The 12,818-nt window shown below is 36.1% G+C and overlaps 4 protein-coding genes across 16 annotated transcripts in view; 2 read left to right on the forward strand and 2 right to left on the reverse strand.

Annotated features, from left to right (window-relative positions):
- The window catches only part of LOC6645680 (rab11 family-interacting protein 4B), a 54,962-nt gene extending 49,701 nt beyond the window's left edge, over positions 1–5,261 (forward strand). For 5 of the 10 annotated variants that reach the window (XM_023177540.2, XM_015177798.3, XM_023177543.2 and 2 more), the window contains 5 exons: positions 2,929–3,063; positions 3,135–3,591; positions 3,742–3,890; positions 4,225–4,263; positions 4,603–4,835. In XM_023177540.2, the coding sequence (XP_023033308.1) occupies positions 2,929–3,063; positions 3,135–3,591; positions 3,742–3,890; positions 4,225–4,263; positions 4,603–4,731 (909 nt within the window). In that variant the 3' untranslated portion in view covers positions 4,732–4,835. Of the gene's footprint in view, positions 1–2,684; positions 2,802–2,928; positions 3,064–3,134; positions 3,592–3,741; positions 3,891–4,224; positions 4,264–4,602 lie in introns of those variants that run through there. The other 5 variants (XM_023177541.2, XM_023177542.2, XM_002068137.4 and 2 more) reach the window with 3 other exon arrangements.
- A 1,645-nt stretch (positions 5,262–6,906) lies between these two features.
- LOC6645681 (MAGE-like protein 2) lies at positions 6,907–7,899 on the forward strand. Its single transcript, XM_002068138.1, has 2 exons — positions 6,907–6,940; positions 7,007–7,899. The coding sequence occupies exons 1-2, from the start codon at positions 6,907–6,909 to the stop codon at positions 7,897–7,899; spliced, it is 927 nt and encodes a 308-aa protein (XP_002068174.1).
- A 167-nt stretch (positions 7,900–8,066) lies between these two features.
- Positions 8,067–9,142, reverse strand: LOC111518975. 3 transcript variants are annotated; one of them, XM_047011845.1, is made up of 2 exons: positions 8,703–9,142; positions 8,067–8,611 (listed from the first exon to the last, which is right to left on the reverse strand). In XM_047011845.1, exons 1-2 carry the CDS (start codon positions 8,925–8,927, stop codon positions 8,222–8,224), a joined length of 615 nt encoding a protein of 204 aa, XP_046867801.1. In that variant the 5' UTR covers positions 8,928–9,142; the 3' UTR covers positions 8,067–8,221. The 3 variants fall into 3 exon arrangements, with proteins under 3 accessions (XP_046867801.1, XP_046867800.1, XP_046867799.1); XM_047011844.1 differs by having other exon boundaries at positions 8,067–8,638; XM_047011843.1 differs by having other exon boundaries at positions 8,067–8,641.
- A 1,547-nt stretch (positions 9,143–10,689) lies between these two features.
- Positions 10,690–11,767, reverse strand: LOC111519851. Of its 2 annotated transcripts, none has more exons than XM_047011853.1 (2): positions 11,323–11,767; positions 10,690–11,264 (listed from the first exon to the last, which is right to left on the reverse strand). In XM_047011853.1, the coding sequence occupies exons 1-2, from the start codon at positions 11,545–11,547 to the stop codon at positions 10,845–10,847; spliced, it is 645 nt and encodes a 214-aa protein (XP_046867809.1). In that variant the 5' UTR covers positions 11,548–11,767; the 3' UTR covers positions 10,690–10,844. The 2 variants fall into 2 exon arrangements, with proteins under 2 accessions (XP_046867809.1, XP_046867810.1); XM_047011854.1 differs by having other exon boundaries at positions 10,690–11,234; positions 11,323–11,765.
- Between the last annotated feature and the right edge of the window lie 1,051 nt (positions 11,768–12,818).

Here is a 12,818-nt window from a genome sequence, read left to right on the forward strand (position 1 = left end):
TTTGTTTACTCTAGCCATTTCCATTTGATAAATGTAACAAATGGAAATGGCATATGAGAGGAGCTTGCATTGTGTTGCAAGTGTTTTTTCCTCTCCTTTTTCTTTTTTGGGGTCAAACTGCTGGCTAATGTTGATATTAATAATAAAATAATGTGTTCTTAGCAATTGGCTTTTTCTTTATTTATGAGCTGTTGACGAGTGGACAAAGCTACATAAACGATGAGGAAAAAAGAAGGGAAGTTCTTTATAATAAATAAACAATAACAAAAACGTAATGGAAAAACATTTGAAGGTGAAATTGTAAATTGTAAACAAGCGAAGGGAAACGACGCCAATTGAAAAATGTAATTATTTTCCATTTGAAACAGGCAACGAATAATGGTAATATATATTTTGATGCTTCTTTTTTGGAAGACCAAAGTGTTATGGGAATTCATCGAGAAGTTATAATGACTCGAATGGAAATTTGGAGAATTTCCCCATCTTAAATTTAGACAATCTCCAAATTCGCTTTAGATCTATGTATTTTGGTTAATTGGTTGTCAATTTTGATTGATTTTCGATAGCTTTTAGTCCTGTGTGCAATTCCAGCCAACCAGCCAGCTAGCCAGCAGATGTGTTTGGTATATTTCCGTATATTTCCCATCACATTTAATATTTCCTCATCACTCAGTCACCTGTCACACAGTTTCCTCACCCTTCAAACTTGTCAAAATAAAAGCAGTTCCAACTTTAAAACACGGCCGAGCACATTGACCCTGAAGCACCTTTCCTTTCCGCTTGCTTCTCCTCCTCCTCCTTCTCCTTTACTTCGGGGCGAATGGAAAGAAAATGGGCAAAAGAAAAAGTGAAGCATTAAAAACTGTTTGTGTTTCTTCAAATCCCTCTTCCCCGACTCTGCATCAGCAGCACCTGCACCACCCATCACCCATCCATCCATCCATCCATCCATCGTCACTTGTTACTCAATTTGTCTTACATTTTTATTGTTTTCTCTTTATGGGCTTTTTGTGCTTTTTATTCTTGCTGCTGCTGCTGCTTGTGTTGTTGTTGTTGTTGTTCGTTTTGACCAAACGGTTTCCGAATGACAATGCGTCTTCTCTGTGTCGTTTCCTTCTTTGCCTTACCTTTTTCGCAGTGTCGTTTGGTTCTCAGTTTCTACTTCAACGGAATTTCTAGACATTTAAATTAAATTCTAGTTTGGTTGCCTGTCCCCCTGTTCCCTCTGCCGCCTGCTTCTTCTAAATGTCCAAGTACTATGTAATTTTTTTTATTTTATTATTATGTATTATTATTTTTTATATAGTTTTTTTTTTGGCATGGTTCATTGTACACATATCGCACTCTATTGACGCCGTTGAGTCACTGCGCGAGAGTCTTTCTCTTTTGCTTCTCAGTCATTTTGTAGTAGCAGGGGTGGGAGGGGGGGTAGGTAGTGCTGAGAAGGAGGAGGGCCTTTGCCCTAGGCCTCTATTTTGTGTGTGTGTTTGTTTAGTTGCTCTTGCGCCGCGTTTGACGTCGATTCGTTTAGTTCAGTTTGCTGTGATGATGTTTCTTCTATTGAAATAGTTGCTAAAATAGTATTTGACTCATTTGATTGCGAATTGCAGTTAATTAAGCTTAATTGAGAATGGGGTTGCGTTTTCTCAGTTTGACAGCCATTGGACACCCATCATCCACCAATCCACCACACGTAGTTGAACTTTTCAATTAACTTTTCTCCGATGGCTAAATGAAGAGAGAGAGAGAGAGATAGGGAGATTGGGAGTGGAATGAAGCTAGTAACAAGTGTGTGGAATTCGTTGAGGCAAGCAGGCTCCCTGTATAGAAGACAGTCATCATTTACCTTGACTTTCTATGCTAAATACCCTGTGTGATGGGCACCCTGTATTCTTATTTCATGTGTGGGAAATTCTCAAAATATTCATCCCACAAACATCAAATTCCATTTCGACTTTTCAAATTAAATCACATACAACAGGGTGTACACTAACTGAATCACCGGTGTCTAATTAACCACCCTGTGTCAACATATTGTCAACAATCTTTAACCCTTATCTCTCCATTTTGTTGAAGTTATTCATCAAGTAATTACACACAAAGCAACTATATAAACAAAACAAAACGAAACGAAAAAAAACTGATAGATACACTGCAAAAATGTAATTGAGTAAAAACAAAACACATTTGCCTACACACATGTCAACAAAATTGGAAACGAAAAACTAGAAAGATTGCATTTTTAAACGCCTACGTTTTTCGTTTTACTTCATCTTTTGAAGAACAGAAATAGGCGTATACTTAACATTCATCATACGCCACGTATCATCAAACATCTAGAAGTATAGGAGTGTGCGGGGTGGAATTTGAATAGTTTCTAAACACTTGTTGCTCAGTGTAATTAACAGCAAAATCCCAATACAGAATGCGTTTCGCTTTAAACAAATAAATGCTCAACACCCAGTCGGCCTCAGGCAAGCAAATGAGCAAAGACGAAAAACGCGTCAAGTCAAAGAAAAGAAAAACCATAACAAAAAATGTATTTTAAATATATGTTTAACACATTTAGTAAATGAGAGGCAGATAAAGAGAGAGAGAGAGAAAGAAAGAGAGGGAGAGATAGAAAAGTGAGAGTGAGAAACGCCCAGATAATGTAAAGCATATATACAATATAGTACATACATATAATATATATGTATATATATATAAGATATATGCAAATGTATTTAAAAAATCCTATGGCTGATGTGCAGTTGGTGAATGAGCTGCTGCTCGATTTGCGGCTCATGAAAATTGATTGTGTTAGTAGAAGAAAAAGAACTGAACTAAATAATAAACAAAATGCCTCAACGTTGTGTTTATCGAAAAGATCTTTGTTTCTTCGAGTTTTACCTATATTCATTTTGTGTTCCTCTTCTTTTATTCTAGCTGGAGCTGCTGCAACGCAAAGTGGATGATCTATCGGATACACAGAATATAGCCGAGGATCGCACAACGCGCACCAAAACCGAATATGCAGTACTCCAGGCTCGTTATCACATGCTCGAAGAGCAATACAGAGAGGTAAGAAGAAACACCAAACTAAGATCAAGTGTAGAATGATTTAATCAATTGATTGACTTTTTCATTATTAGTCGGAGTTACGCGCCGAGGAGCGTATGGCCGAGGAGCAGAAGCGTCATCGCGAGATTCTTGCACGGGTCGAGCGTGAGGCATCGCTGCAGAATGAGAATTGCCAGATGAAAATTAAAGCGGCCGAAATTGAGGCCAATGCCCTGCGCGATGAGGCTCAACGTTTGCGTGTCTTGTGCGATAAACAGGCCAACGATTTGCATCGCACCGAAGAGCAATTGGAATTGGCACGCGATCAGATAGCAGCCCTCCAACAGGAATACGATGAGCAGCAGCAATCGTTGCGTAAACAGGAGCAGGAGAAGAAATCGACGGAGGAGCTAATGCTAGAGCTAAGTCGCGAATTGCAACGTGTCCGGGAGGAGAATGGTGCACGAGCCATGCCCACAACATCACCGGAGAGTATAAGACTGGAGGAGCTGCATCAGGAGCTTGAGGAGATGCGGCAAAAGAATCGATGTAAGTTACCAAAAATCAAATTACCAAATTAGCAAACAGTATATACAGCAGAATTGGCCTTTTAGACTGAACTCTTTATGGAGAATGTATATGCCATATGTTTAAATAGATGAGTTCATGTTTTTAATCACTCTCTTTCGTATCTTACAGCACTCGAAGAGCAAAATGAGGAGCTTCAGGCCACCATGCTGACCAATCAGGCCACCATGCTAACAAATGGTGTGGAACAGGGTCGTCATCTTTTGAATGGCACTCTAAATAGTCTCGCCCAGGAGCTCGAGGAGATGTCACAAGCTCAGGTGTGTAGAACTTGGTGTGATTATTGGCATTGTGAGATATGCTTTCGCTTTCTAGCTTAGAACCAAACATCCACACACAAACACACACAGGCAATCCAATCATGCACACAGTCCAAATTATTAGCCCCCCTCCTCCAACCAACCAACCAACACACCAATTGCCTCCCCCCAAAACACACACACGCACACAGTTTGACAGTCGTTGTAGTGCTCTCGTTTTGCATTCCTTTTTCCTTGTTTTCTTTTTTTTTTTTTTAATTTTCAATATGTTTGTGTGTGTGTGTGTGCATATATAATTTGTATATTTATATTGAAAATTTATATTGTATTACAGGATTCTGTGGATTCAGCCACATTAGCATCCTTAAGTCAGGTAATGCTTCAAATCACAACCACCTAAAAAACAAAAAAAAAATTGATAATACACAAAACGGTTTTGGAGTCACTAAATGCACGCAACAGTTTGACAGTCACAGAAATAACTCAAACTTAATTTGCTCTAATCTATTCAAAATTGTTGTACAGACTAAAAAGTTTTTTGGTTTATGGAGATTTTTCTCGCTCTCTAATCATTTGCTCATGCTCATTAATATGCCGGATGAAGGGATTCTCTTCTTATTTTTCATATCGTGTATATATGTTTACTATATTTAATAAGACAATGCGAATTCAATTCATCTGACTAATCCCTGTCTTATTATGCATATTACAGCTCCAGCAAGCCTTTCAGGAAAAGGAGGATGAGAATGTACGGCTAAAGCATTATATTGATACGATTCTACTCAATATCGTCGAGAACTATCCCCAATTGCTGGAAGTCAAGCCTATGGAGCGTAAATAGAACAACAACAAAGTCGCCAGAAGAAAAAACTTCTTCGATTAACTAAGAAACACACACACATACACCAACTAACTATATAATTAACTATACTACCATAATAATATAATAATATTAATATATAGGTATTACATATAAGTCATAATTTATTTTATAACAATTTATTGTAATTTTCTTTTTTTTTTTAGAATGTGAAGAGCGAACAAAAACAAAAAGCATTACATGTCAAATCCTTAAAAGAAAAATTCATATTTGTAACATAGCAAAAGATAATTTGTTGATTTCCAAGGCAAAACTGTTTCTAGTTTTTGTAGTGTAGTAAACAAAAATAGTATATTGATTTTTTTTTGTTTTTTTTTATTTTAATTTTACATAAAGATATTTAATCTATATACCTATATATATCTATAAACATATGTGTTGAAGAAGAACTTATATTATTATTTGTTAGATAGTAAGACAATTACAATAATTTATTTTTGATGTCGACAAGTAGAAAAAAGAACTCTGTTTTTATCATGTGAAAATCGTAAGAATTTTTTTTTTTTTACCAAAATGGTTGATACTGTTAAGAATGAGGAGAATGAATGATTAATCCTAAAGTTGGGCCGATCGATTCAAATGATATAAAAACAAATTGTTAAATGAAATTGATCTGGGTGAAAGCAAATCTTAAATGAAGTTGAACTTATATATGCATTGTAAGTTGCAAAAAAAGATATATCAGGATTCGAAATCTATAATTTTATTAGAATTAAAGTTTTTCCTTGAGTAGAATCAATTAATATATATAAAAAACAATGAAGTTGCTTGAAAAGTAAATGTCTCTAAACTCTAGGTCGTATTTTTCTAACTTTCCGAACTTTTTTATTTTCAATATTTATGATAAACTCTCGATCAACTCTGATGCAGATTATCGAAAGAATATTCAAAATTATTTTCTATAATGTTGTTCTATTAAAATCATTACATTAAATACTCTAATTCGATATGCCTTTGTATTTCTCTTGCCTTAATTTTCTTTCTCTACTCCCAAATCTAACTAAAATAGAATCTATTCTTCTGTAGGTTTAGTATTTGCCCAGATCAAAATCAATATCTATTATATATCAAATCACACACAAAGAAAGAAAAAAAAAGAAAAAAATCCTATCAAAAATTTGCGTTTATGGTATGGACAATCCCAGGATATGTACTATATAGTTGTCAATTTTAGTTAAACAAATGTTAATCCAAAAACAAAGAAAAAATCAAAAAACAAAAAAAAAACATAAAATGCTCGATTGTATAGAGAATGTTATAGAAAAGAGAAACTAACTATCCACCCACACACACATAACATACATTATATATTCATATATGCTATGCTATGCTATGTATAACCCTAAGAATCAACAATAATCCCAATAAGCCCATTGACAAAAAAGGACGTAATGTGCAAGAGTTTTGGGGTTGAAAAAGAAATCTGTCAAGAATTATGTAGATTGGAGAATGGCAACCCCGAATAGATAGATATATACTACTTATATATGTGTGTAGATATATATGTATGTAGGTGTAACTCAACTAAACTCAAAGCGGTCAAAAACAAAAACAAATAATTAATGTTTATGATAACAATAACGATAATGATAATATATACATATACATATATATATACATATACTTATATGCAATTGCCTTAAATCAAAATCAAAAGCAACCTTTCTGAATGTTTTTAACAAACAAAAACAAAAAAAAAAACAACAAAAAAGTCCATTCAACAAGTTTTTAATGTAATTTACCAGACATACAGACAGACGAACAGACGGGAAGACGGAAGGAAAACGAAGTTGACGCAGATGAAGAACAAGAAATTATATACTAAAATAAAACCGAAAAGAATATTTTATACAAAATTCCAAATTTGTTTTTGTTTTCTTTCTTTTTTATATGCTAATTAAAGGTTATAAACATAAATGCGAAAAGTTGATTGAATCTGGAACTGGTTTTGTTTGTGCAAAACTTACGCAACTTTTCACTAATATTAACAAGGAGTGGGTGTTCTGAGACGACGCTGTGGTGGGCGTGGCAGTGTGTGTTATGAAGGGGGCTATAAAAGTTACTGCTGCAATCCACCAAGGACACAGAGTGAACTGAGCAGCAGTTCAGCAGAGACAACTGAGAAGATAACACGAGATGTTGAGGCAAAGTTTCCTTTTGGTCACAGCAGGTGGGAGAGCCGAAAATTGCTCAAGGATAAACTTTTAACTTAATCAATTACATCTTTACACTTTAGTGTGGCTGTGTTCGGTTGTGATCGCAGCACAGGTTGTGCCACATACAGAAATTGGTCGGATAACCATCCAAGTACCATTGCTGTCTAATGGAAAGCCAGTTATAGCCAAGGATCAGGACAAGATGGTGGAAATTGCTCGAGTGGAAGAGATAAAACCGGTAAAAAAGGTCACCACGAATGAGGTGGTAGTGCCGCCGTTGCCGTTGGCTAAGGCCAGAAGTACCAGAGCCATCAGAGAGTCGTCGTCTGGAGGATACAATCACGGTATTCCCAATCCAGGCATCCCCAATCAAGGTATTCCCAATCCAGGCATACCAAACCGTGGTCTACCCAATCCTGGCATCCCCAACGAAGGCATTCCCAATCCAGGAATCCCAAATCGCGGTCTACCCAATCCAGGTATACCAAACCCAGGTCTTCCCAATCCAGGAATCCCCAACGACGGTCTTCCCAATCCAGGAATCCCAAATCGAGGTCTACCCAATCCTGGCATACCGAATCCTGGTCTGCCCAATCCTGGTGTGCCTCATCCAGAAGCCTCGGAGCAGATGGCATCTGTCACTGTCCTTCCACCCGTAATGAAAATACATCGCATGCCCGCGAGAAAGAGTTGCCATCACTTGCTCTTTGCCACCATGACGACTACATCGCCAGCAATGCTGTCGCCGCCTTCCACTCCGGAGAAAGAGGACTGTGATCAGCTATGCACTAAGCACGAATACCTGCCAATCTGTGCCTTCAATGGCATCTGTCTGCATGAGTTCGCCAACGAATGCGTAATGGACACATTTAACTGCAAGCATCGTGATCTGGCCTTCCGCATGGTCGATGAGGAAGTCTGCCGCATGGATCTCTGTGCGAGACGTTGCAAGCCAGAGGAGTTGCAAGTTTAAGTCTCAGTCTTCATCAAATTTTTTTTTTTTTGTACTAAATCTAAGTAAACAAAATTTCCTTATACAAATATATATACTTACTCTACCAAATGTTCCGAAATCTAATCGAGGACTAGCCCTCCTAATGGGCTAAAGGCATCCTTTCTCAACAATGAAAACTAAGAAAGTTTTGGTTTGTTAACGTTCATCCGAGACTGTTAAAAAGGCGAAATTTTATTTCGTTATGAAGTTTCATAATTATCTTGATCATTCACTACAAATTTTGGTTTATGTTTTCCATTGTCCATTTCTTCGACAAAATATAGATAAATTGATTGGTTCTTTAGTGGTTTGTACGGTTTGATCTCCCTTCGGGTTTCTTCCCAGCACCTCCGCTGGTGCCGTTGGATGTGCCTCCCTTAACTTTGGATTTGGAATTTGTTGCACGTTTCTTTTGTTGAACGGTTTTTGGGAGCGACTTTTCTGGTTGTGGTTGACGTTGTTGTGGTTGTGGTTGTATTTGTGGTTGTGCTGGTTGTTGCGGACGTGGCGTCGGTGTCGGTGGTAGAGAAGGCGGCGGCGATGCAGCTCCACCAGCCCAACGACCTTGTTCAGTTTCCATCTGCACTGGCTCCGCCTGCTGCGAAAGGTCCAAGTTGTTTCCTCCATACATATCCCGATATCTAGCTATCTCCTCAAGCTCCTGTGCGATAATACGCATTTGTTCCAAATGCTGATTAATAGATTGAGTTTCTTTAATCAGCTTTTCAAAAAAAAAAAAAAAAAAACATTTCGAAAACTTTCTCGCTGATTCTTTTACTTACCTTCGACTCTAGGTATTGTTTACGACATTTAATGGCAAACATGATCAAATAACCAATTAAAAACATCAGAATTGGTGTCATTATTATAGTCATAATGTGCTCGTTCAGGAACATCAGGATACTGTGGGCCTTCAGGATACTCCAGCAAAACGATTGCCATTTGAAACAGAATGGGTGCATCTTGACGCGTAAATCAAATGGCAACGGTCCGACTCCGGCAATCATTTTGGATTGGATCTTTTGTAATTGTTTTCTTTTGGATAAAAGTTTTTTTTTCGCGGAAAGAATTTGAGAATTACGCACGAAAAAAATACCGAAATATCGAAAAAATTTACAAGAGAAAAATTGTATTAATGTAAATATGGTTCGGTTGTTAAAACTTAAAAATATCCAAAAGTAGATACGACTGGGTTAGTAGACAAATGTATACTGATTCTATATGGGGCTGAGCTGAGGTAGGTAGACAAATTTCGACTTGACACTAGCTAGCCCGGCTATGTGATTACAAAAAAACAAAAAAGGGATTTGAATATGTTTCAATGTAGGGATGACTTGAGTCGATAAGTGTTCTGAGATGGCATTGTAATAGGTCATATTTCGATAAACAATTCGAAGTTTCGCAAATATCTGGATATAGTTATTTATGTATTTTCTTAAGGGGTTACGCCACCCCTGAGGTCCAAAAAACAGGTGAAAAAATGAATTATTGCTGTGCGGCCAGAATACAATTTAGGAAAAAACTTTTATTATACACAGATTGAGGGTACTTTAAAGAATATTTATTGAAAAAAAAAAAATTTTTTTAAAACAAAATGGCGGAGATATGGGCCGGCAAGTGCCACCATGATTTGTAAATCCTTGCAGGTGGGGTGTCAAATTTCTCGGCTAAACATCACCCGAAAAATCCAAAAAAAAATCTTGTTATTCAGGAAGGCTATGGCTATCCGCCCACGTAGGATTTTTTTTTTTTAATTTTTTTTGGCAAAACGGCGGCTGTTTGAACAAAAAACGCTCTTTTTCTGAGAACATTTTTGGCTAAAAAAATTCATAACTTCCTTAAATCAAAAAAAAAACGTCCTACGTGGGCGGATACCCAACACTGTAAAGAATATGTGGTAAAAGTTTAAGCCAAATCGGTCCAGTAGATTCGGAGATATTTGACACCCCGGTTCAAAAAAAGTAGTTTCGAGAAAAACGCAAAAGAAAAAAATCTGCCGCGTCGGGGCCGACTCGGCCGCGCTCACTTCTAACCGCTGTAACTCAGGAGCTAATTCGAATACCGATATGATGTAAACTGTAAAAGATTCTTAAAACTATAGAGGATTTTTAGAGCAAAAAAAAAAAAATGTTTTTTTTTTTCAGGGGTGGCGTAACCCCTTAACTTGAAATCCAACTAAAACAAAATGGTCAATATTAACCCTCTAATGCCCAATAGTGTCTCAAGGCACATATCGATACTTTATAAAATCATTGACACTGACTATTTTTTTAACCATTTTGAAGTTAATTTATGTTAAAAAGTTTCATTTGTTTATTCCCAACTTTAATGAAATTTAAATTTTTCAAAATAGTTTGTGTTCATTGCTACATAATTTTATGACAATCGATGAAAAACTCACGAGCATTAGAGGGTTAATGACCGCGCTGTCCTTTGTGTTGAACGATTTTTGCTTACTCTAAGGTTGATTCATTCTTCACTCCCTTAGCAAAATAAAGTTTGAGAAATATAGGAAAAATTCTGAAAATTCTTAATAACTCTTAACTTTACGAATCTGAACTAAGACAAAATTTTCGCCAATTTTTGAAAGTGATATCTAATTTTAATGCTTTGATTTGAGTCTATTTAAAATCGGAATATAAGTCAAGCTATCCAGTAATCTTTTCAAGCGATGACACAAAATATTGCCATAAACCTTATTTTCATGAAGGGGACTAGCCCTCCTAATGGGCTATAGGCATCCTTTCTGAGCAATGAAAACTAAGAAAGTTTTGGTTTGTTAACGTTCATCCGAGACTGTTAAAAAGGCGAAATTTTATTTCGTTATGAAGTTTCATAATTATTTTGATCATTCACTACAAATTTTGGTTTATGTTTTCCATTGTCCATTTCTTCGACAAAATATAGATAAATTGATTGGTTCTTTAGTGGTTTGTACGGTTTGATCTCCCTTCGGGTTTCTTCCCAGCACCTCCGCTGGTGCCGTTGGATGTGCCTCCCTTAACTTTGGATTTGGAATTTGTTGCACGTTTCTTTTGTTGAACGGTTTTTGGGAGCGACTTTTCTGGTTGTGGTTGACGTTGTTGTGGTTGTGGTTGTATTTGTGGTTGTGCTGGTTGTTGCGGACGTGGCGTCGGTGTCGGTGGTAGAGAAGGCGGCGGCGATGCAGCTCCACCAGCCCAACGACCTTGTTCAGTTTCCATCTGCACTGGCTCCGCCTGCTGCGAAAGGTCCAAGTTGTTTCCTCCATACATATCCCGATATCTAGCTATCTCTTCAAGCTCCTGTGCGATAATACGCATTTGTTCCAAATGCTGATTAATAGATTGAGTTTCTTTAATCAGCTTTTCAAAAAAAAAAAAAAAACATTTCGAAAACTTTCTCGGTGATTCTTTTACTTACCTTCGACTCTATGTATTGTTTACGACATTTAATGGCAAACATGATCAAATAACCAATTAAAAACATCAGAATTGGTGTCATTATTATAGTCATAATGTGCTCGTTCAGGAACATCAGGATACTGTGGGCCTTCAGGATACTCCAGCAAAACGATTGCCATTTGAAACAAAATGGATGCATCTTGACGCGTAAATCAAATGGCAACGGTCCGACTCCGGCAATCATTTTGGATTGGATCTTTTGTAATTGTTTTCTTTTGGATAAAAGTTTTTTTTCGCGGAAAGAATTTGAGAATTACGCACGAAAAAAATACCGAAATATCGAAAAAATTTACAAGAGAAAAATTGTATTAATGTAAATATGGTTCGGTTGTTAAAACTTAAAAATATCCAAAAGTAGATACGACTGGGTTAGTAGACAAATGTATACTGATTCTATATGGGGCTGAGCTGAGGTAGGTAGACAAATTTCGACTTGACACTAGCTAGCCCGGCTATGTGATTACAAAAAAACAAAAAAGCGATTTGAATATGTTTCAATGTAGGGATGACTTGAGTCGATAAGTGTTCTGAGATGGCATTGTGATAGGTCATATTTCGATAAACAATTCGAAGTTTCGCAAATATCTGGATATAGTTATTTATGTATTTTCTTAACTTGAAATCCAACTAAAACAAAATGGTCAATATTAATGACCGCGCTGTCCTTTGTGTTGAACGATTTTTGCTTACTCTAAGGTTGATTCATTGTTCACTCCCTTAGCAAAATAAGGTTTGAGAAATATAGGAAAAATTCTGAAAATTCTTAATAACTCTTAACTTTGCGAATCTGAACTAAGACAAAATTTTCGCCAATTTTTGAAAGTGATACCTATTTTTAATGCATTGATTTAAGTCAATTTAAAATTGGAATATAAGTCAAGCTATCCAGTAATCTTTTCAAGGGAGGACACAAAATATTGCCATAAACCTTAATTTCATGAAGCTTAAACTTTATCAACTTTTTGAGTATTTCGAAAATTTAAGTGAGAATAATGAATAATAATTGGTATTTAAAAATATGTTAAACTTAAACAATATAATTGAGTTATAACTTTTTGAAAGCGTTTAGAAATTGACGAAAATACAGCTTGAGCAAGAAAGGTGGAGTCACCAAAGAATATTTTACAAAAATATCTGACAAGTTCTCCAATAACCCATACGTTGTGATTTTGTAATTCTGGAAATTTTCGACCGACTATCGAAATTCATACATTAATATTCTTGTCCGAAAATAATCTTTAAATTTGCATTAAAACCTTAAAATTTGGCCAATTGTCATCATAATTATTTTCGAATAACGGTTTGAAATTAATTTTTTCATATGCCCAACTGATTAAAACCATTTAATAAATATAATAGATTCCGCTTTAATTGATATATAACTTTAAAGACAGTTGTGTTTAAAAGGTTGTCAAGTTATTGCAACACTAGTTAAATTTTACATAAAATATTCAA

Source organism: Drosophila willistoni, assembly GCF_018902025.1.
Source record: "Drosophila willistoni isolate 14030-0811.24 chromosome XR unlocalized genomic scaffold, UCI_dwil_1.1 Seg143, whole genome shotgun sequence".
NCBI lineage: Eukaryota > Metazoa > Arthropoda > Insecta > Diptera > Drosophilidae > Drosophila > Drosophila willistoni.